The 6,465-nt window shown below is 36.0% G+C and overlaps 1 protein-coding gene across 2 annotated transcripts in view; it reads left to right on the top strand.

Moving 5' to 3' along the window:
* The window catches only part of CHMP2B (charged multivesicular body protein 2B), a 29,044-nt gene that overhangs the window by 562 nt on the left and 22,017 nt on the right, over positions 1 to 6,465 (top strand). The window contains exon 1 of one of the 2 annotated variants that reach the window (XM_008572365.1): positions 12 to 179. The exons of the other annotated variant lie outside the window; for it this stretch is intronic. Within the exon in view, the coding sequence (XP_008570587.1) occupies positions 146 to 179 (34 nt within the window). The 5' untranslated portion in view covers positions 12 to 145. Of the gene's footprint in view, positions 1 to 11; positions 180 to 6,465 lie in introns of those variants that run through there. 2 annotated transcript variants of the gene reach the window in all.

Genomic DNA, 6,465 nt, shown 5'->3' with positions numbered 1-6,465 from the left:
GTCCTGCCTGGAGAACCCGCCCTCTTCTCCTGCCCCTCCGCTCCGCCACCTCGAACCCTTCAAGGGCCTGTCCTTTTGCTCCTGTCGTTTCCCAGTTTCGGGCCGGACCGGGCCGAACCGGGCCGCCCGGGTGCGGTCCCTGACCATGGCGTCCCTCTTCAAGAAGAAAACCGTGGATGGTGAGTTCGAGGCCTGGCTTAAAAAGCACAGCTCTGCCTTTCCCCAGGTTCTTTTGGGGGCTTCCGGACGCGATTTTGGCTGCTGTCCCTAGGGGCGGGGCTGGTTCAAGTAGCCCCACAGGTGACCGCCCTCGCTGCGTCACCTGTCTGCTTCCCTATTCTCATTCTCTCCACCTCAACCTCACCTGGGCAAATTGGTTTCTTTCCTCTGATAACGCTCCCCCTACCCTCGATTTTTCTTTAGCTGGCTCCTGAGCTTTCCGAGGAGGCGAGGTGCTGCTGGCCCTTAGACTTAGTGATTTGGTGAATTTCTTGTTGGCTGCTCCTTCAGTTTGAAGATGTACTACTCCTTCTAGGCATCCAAACAGGAAACCTGTGTGTTGGAGCTGGGGGAGGGGTAACAGGCTCCACTTAGAAAATGAAATTGGGTCTGGGCAGGTTCTCTGGTAAGAACACCGCATCAAGAGAGATGTGAAACATGCTTCTTGATTGAATCCAGTAGAAAAAGAAAAGAAACCCAAGGGAAGTAACTGCATTTAGTTTTCATAATGGATTTTTCTCCTTTATGATTATCTTTTGCTAACTAAAGTAAAAGATGTGGTATGATAGGTATTATCTGCATAGAAGTTTAACTTTTAAAGGTATTTGCTTTGTTTCACACGTTTAGCTCAATGTCATCTTAGGGAAAAAAGTGAATGTACAAGTTTTCTGGTGTTCATATGCAATGCCTGTAAGTACATTTATATAACACTGATTAATCAGTGTTGATATTTTCATTGACTGCTACCAGGAATTAAATTTATTCAAAATGTAAGAAAAAATTGTGTTTCCCATTACATGTTGAGTCTAGGTTGTTGCTGATTCAACCAAAGAATCACTTCTTTGTAAAGGTCTAGCTCTGCCACAAAAGGAGCAGTAGTAGCTAGACAGTGATTGGTACAAACAGTGCTCCATCCGGACCTGGGGGTAACTCCTTCATTCCTTTGTGTTGACTATTGCAATTCTGGCAAAATTATTTTGAGGAGGATCTCAAAGATATCTTGACCCTGCCACTTTACCCTTCACTTCAGCACATAACACTGTTTTACCTCTAATTTATCACATAGCATAATAGTTCTGCTTATTCTGAGTGACTGAGGAAAAATTTGGGGGGGGGGGATTTATTGACTTTATTAATTGATAAGTATCATTTACAATACCTGGAATAACTAGCAATTTGGTATATGATGTAATACAATTATGTGAAATGGGTTTTATGTGTGTTTTTTTCTGAGAATGCTGTTTAATCTTTAGCATGGCACTTTATTTTTTAGTGTTTCAGTACAATTATTGCATAGTATTCTGAGATGGGGGTGGGGGAGCCTTATTTTCATGTTTGATTTTTATATAGTGAGAATTTTTCTTGCTGTTTAGCTTTATGTAGGGAGATTTTACTAAATAAGGGAAAAATGATTTCATCTCTTTACTGTGATGTTACAAACTGAATTAACTTTTTTTAACATTAAAAACCAAACATAGTTTTAATTACTTAATACCTGTCAAATATTTTCTAAGACATAAATCACAGTTCCATGCTTCCTGATGCTTTTGGCTATCTCGTGAGTATTGTATTTAAAGTGTAGAGGAGAGGAAAAAAGAAAAGACAATGAGGATGTGCACTGAGGATGTTTAACTGTATACTCATTTGTGGTCAAGTTAATTCCTCCAAGAAATAATGTTTTTGCTGAATAGACTTATTTGTGGAGAAAAAAAGTCTTAAGGACTTTTGCTAGGAACTGTGTCACTAAATTAAAGATCTATGTGTGAAGTTTCTGAATGTATATTTGGCCACCATGTACATTTACTATAACTACCAAATTGCATACTTGATATTTTCTTAAATTATCATGTCAACTCAAATCACTTACTGACATTTTAATTGATGTGTATTTTCATTATTTTGATGTAGAGTTTTACTGATGTTTTACTCCTTGTTTTATTGAAAGGAAGGTTTTTTTGTTTTGTTTTGTTTAAAAGGTGAGAGCATTCTTAGCAGTAATAAGGCTATATATTATGAACTTTTATGTATTTTTATGCATTTCTCTCAGATACTTGAACATGTTGATTATTGATCATAAGATCTTTTACTGTATGCTGACTTTTTATGTTTCTGCAGTAATGAAATTCTGATATATAAGGGAAATATAACTGTTGTAGATCTGGGGAATAATTGAATCTTTTTGTTTCTTTGGATTGGCTGGAAGAGTTATATACTGTATCATTAAAGACTACTGCACATGTAAATTAAAAAGGGAGACAACATTACAGCACTTATTACTATTCAGAGTTATGTTTAATTCATTTTTGACACAAAGATGAACAAGTCTCTGTAGTGTATACTTTGTTACAGAAATTAATGAGAGGTGTACTTCAATGCCATTGAAGAGGATTCTTTAGAATTTAAAATCACAATTGAGTGCTTGGTTTTCCTTTTACTGACTTATAGGATACATACATATATTTAGTGTAATGTGTTTATCTACAGTGTTCCCCCCCCCCATGTGGACTAATAGTGACCTATTTATTGAAGCTAATTATGAACCTGTAAAATCAGGATGCCATGAGGACTTGTCAAAAATGAACTGAACGTGCCTCTTAAAAAGTGAAGTTCTTTAAGCAGTATATAATTTTTGTCTGTTGTCCCCAATAAAGATAAATTTGAGTTCCTACTCTAAGCCAGCACTGTGATAAGCATTTTGCATGCGGTATCTTATTTCTCATAAAACTTATGCAATAACTACTATTATTATCCCCATTTTATAGATGAGGAAATTGAGAGGCAAGGGACTAAGCAACTTGCCCAAGATCATACAGCTACAAAGTAGGAGAGCCAGGACTTGATCCCTGTGAATATTATCTTTGTTATTTTTTTCTTATTGGAGATCAATCCCTTGGCACAGTTTAATTTTGTTGTTCTTGTTAAGTACATGGAATTCTCAACTTTTGGTAGGTAGCATGCAATGTTTGTCTTTTGTCTGCGAACCACACTCGTTTCTCTAAGGCTTTGTAGTAGTAGAACTTTAATTTCTAGTGGTGCTAGAACTGGAAATAACTCTCATTTTACTGACTCTCTTTGGGCCCAGCATTTCTTAGAAAGTGTAGTCCAATCTCCTTTTGCTCTTCTTCTAAACCTCTTGAAGACTCCTTGCAAATAGTGACATGTCCTATCTCCACTTTATTTCTCAGACACCCCAATTTTACAGCAGTTTGCTTTGCATCTTATGTAATGATATCTTGCTTAGATAGTCAGTGACTTCTAGACCATCAAATCCGGTGGCCATTTTAGTGATCATTTCTTGGACCTTTGTTTTGCATTCAATTCCAATGATAACTTCTACAAAATTCTCTTGTCCTTCATGGCATAACACTCTCTTAATTTCCCCCAGACTCCTCTGACCACTCCTTTTCTTTTCCTTTCAGATTTTCTTTTTTCTCTTCTCTTCTTTTTTAACCTACCTCTTAAATATTAGTGTTCTTCTTGCTTCCATCTCAGGCTACCACTGTTCTAACTGTGTACTCTTTCCCTACATGATCTTATCCATCCTTATTTTAGTTACACTTCAGTGCTGATGGGTCTGAAATTTGTATCTTTAGATGTATTTTTTTAAATTTCAGACCAATATCAATATATCCAACAATTTGTTGAATATCTGCACCTGGAAGTTCCAAAGTACCTAAAATTAGAGATTCCAAACCGAATCTGTCACCATCTCCTTTAAATCAGTTTCTTTTTTCTTTTTTTTATTATTTTAATTTATCAATATACAATATATTTGATTTTCATGTCCCTTTACCAATTCCTCCTTTTCTTCTCTCCCCCCTTCTCCCCTCCCCCATCAATATTGTATTTGTTCACTTGTCTTTTTAAAAGTGTTCCTCATTTTCCCTTGACCTGCCTATTAAATTTTAGATGATATAGTAAAATTCAAGGTGTACTTTCTAAATGGCATTTCAAACTTGACACCAAAAGTCAGAGATTTGATAAGCTAACCCAAGTCCCTTCCAGTTAATGGGAGAGTCAATTCTATCATAAGGTTCACTACAAAATTTTTCAGTAGTAGAATTAAATATGGTGGAAGTTATCTTTCAGGACTACTTGCATCAGTCATGGAAACCAGAAGATGAATGGTCCCACTGAAGCCAGACAAATGGTATGCAAACTTAGGCATTACATTTAAAGACTGACTTGGAAGGGTGCAATCCTCTAAGACCGCCATTTACACCACAGCAGCTCCACTTGATCAGGTCAGCTTGTTCCAAAGCCGACCTCACAGCAGCTATATCATATATACAAATGAACATAAACTTGAAAACATTAATGAATTAGAGGGGCCAGCCCGTGGCTCACTTGGGAGAGTGTGGTGCTGATAACACCAAGGCCAAGTGTTGGGATCCTTATATAGGGATGGCCGGTTAGCTCACTTGGGAGAGTGTGGTGCTGACAAAACCAAGTCAAAGGGTTAAGATCCCCTCACCACTCATCTTAAAAAAAAAAAAAAAGAAAGAAAAAAGAAAACATTAATGAAATAGCTGTCTGTCAGTTAAATGCAACAGCTTTGAGATTTGGAAGGCAATCTTCCAGATAAATATGAAATTAACTGGACAATTGCTCTACTCTGAACCTAGCCTTTGTGTCTGACTCTATGGCTGTTTCTGACATTTTTCTATGTGTGTACTTAGACATGTCAATTAGAATAAATAGGCACTGCTGCAAGTTATGTGTCTGTCTTTCCTCTCTGGAAACTATAGCATAATTCTGAGTTTTAGAAATTAAGAATTACAAGTTATTTTGCAAATGAATAAACTTAAAGAGATGTTGACCATGTGCCATTTGAAGGTATCAAGTTGTTTAGATTCCAACCATATGGCTTAAATTAATTGTTTTTTTAGATTACAAATATATAACTTAAAATTATTCTGAGTGGACCATATGCAAACCATTATTACATTTGAAAGTTACAAAATCAAATAATTGCCTCGTCCAAAAATAAAAATTACAAAAAACAATTAGAATTTCTTTTGGCCCCTGGAAATATTTATTAGTATTTAAGTTTATTAATATTAAAAAATTCTTTAGGAAGATTTATCATCCACCTAAGTTTTTAATTTACTTCTGCTGTGTTTCAAAGTTTTCTTTTGCTTTCTTTCTCTTTTCATTGTAAATATTTTCTGGAATATCAATTACTAGTAGTTCAGTATAGTTGATGTACCACAGTAAGTATTAATAAAGTATTTAATAAAGTATTTGCAGCTTATGGCACTTTATTTGTATCTAAAAGCTCTTTTATGAATAATATTATTGCTCACTGAACTAATAAAACCTCACTCATCCTTTGAGGCCTAATTTAAATCCAACCCGCTCCATAAAATTGTCTCTGATCAAATGAACCTAAAAATCATAGTTCATCTAATCTCTTAGAGTACGTATTTTCTGCTCATTCACTTATTTTTAACTTTTATTTTTCATCTCCATCAATAACCTAATTACCTGATTATTTGTACATTTATTCACCTGCTCATTCATCCTTTAATAAACATTTCCTAAGTACATATCATTTCATTTCATGTCAGTCATTGTGCTAAAATCTGGGTATACAATAAATCAAGAGTCAGCCTTTGGTTTCAAAGACTATAAATTTTTGTAGATAAACAAACTTGTTCAATACTAACTTATAGAGATTATACAGTAATGGTTTTATCAAAAAGGTATCGTATAGGATTTAGTAAGAGAACCAGAGAACAGAAAAGCTAACTCTATCAAGAGGAGTCAAGAAAAACATCAGAGAGGAAAAGACATTTGGACTGGGTGGGTCTTAAAGGATGAACAGCAATTTGCAAGTGAAGAAGAGGAGAAGGTTATTCCATAACAAGAGAGGATACAATGTCATAAAATGACATGGGAGTTTTCAAAAGTGGACCCATTTTCACTGGTGTTTCATCTGTTGGCCCAGATGCACCACTTCCCAGTCACCACTTTCTCTGGAGCCCGGAGACTTTCCCTGTCTATACTTGAACAGAAATGTAGTCACATAAGTGCCTGCCTGGAAAGGGCCCTATAAGTGAAATAGAAGTTAATCTTCCAAATATCAGAGTAATTAAATGCCCCCCAAGTGAGATATCATGTTGATTTTACTTGGAGAGTATTTCTCAAAAACTGAGAAATCTAATGTTGGGTGACACAGAATTGTCAAATCTGACCCTCTGGAAAAATGTATACAACGTATGTCAGGACTAGATGCTAACCTTA

The sequence above is a fragment of the Galeopterus variegatus genome, unplaced genomic scaffold (genome assembly GCF_000696425.1).
Source record: "Galeopterus variegatus unplaced genomic scaffold, G_variegatus-3.0.2 Scaffold775, whole genome shotgun sequence".
NCBI lineage: Eukaryota > Metazoa > Chordata > Mammalia > Dermoptera > Cynocephalidae > Galeopterus > Galeopterus variegatus.
This window is presented reverse-complemented; position numbering and strand designations above follow the sequence as displayed.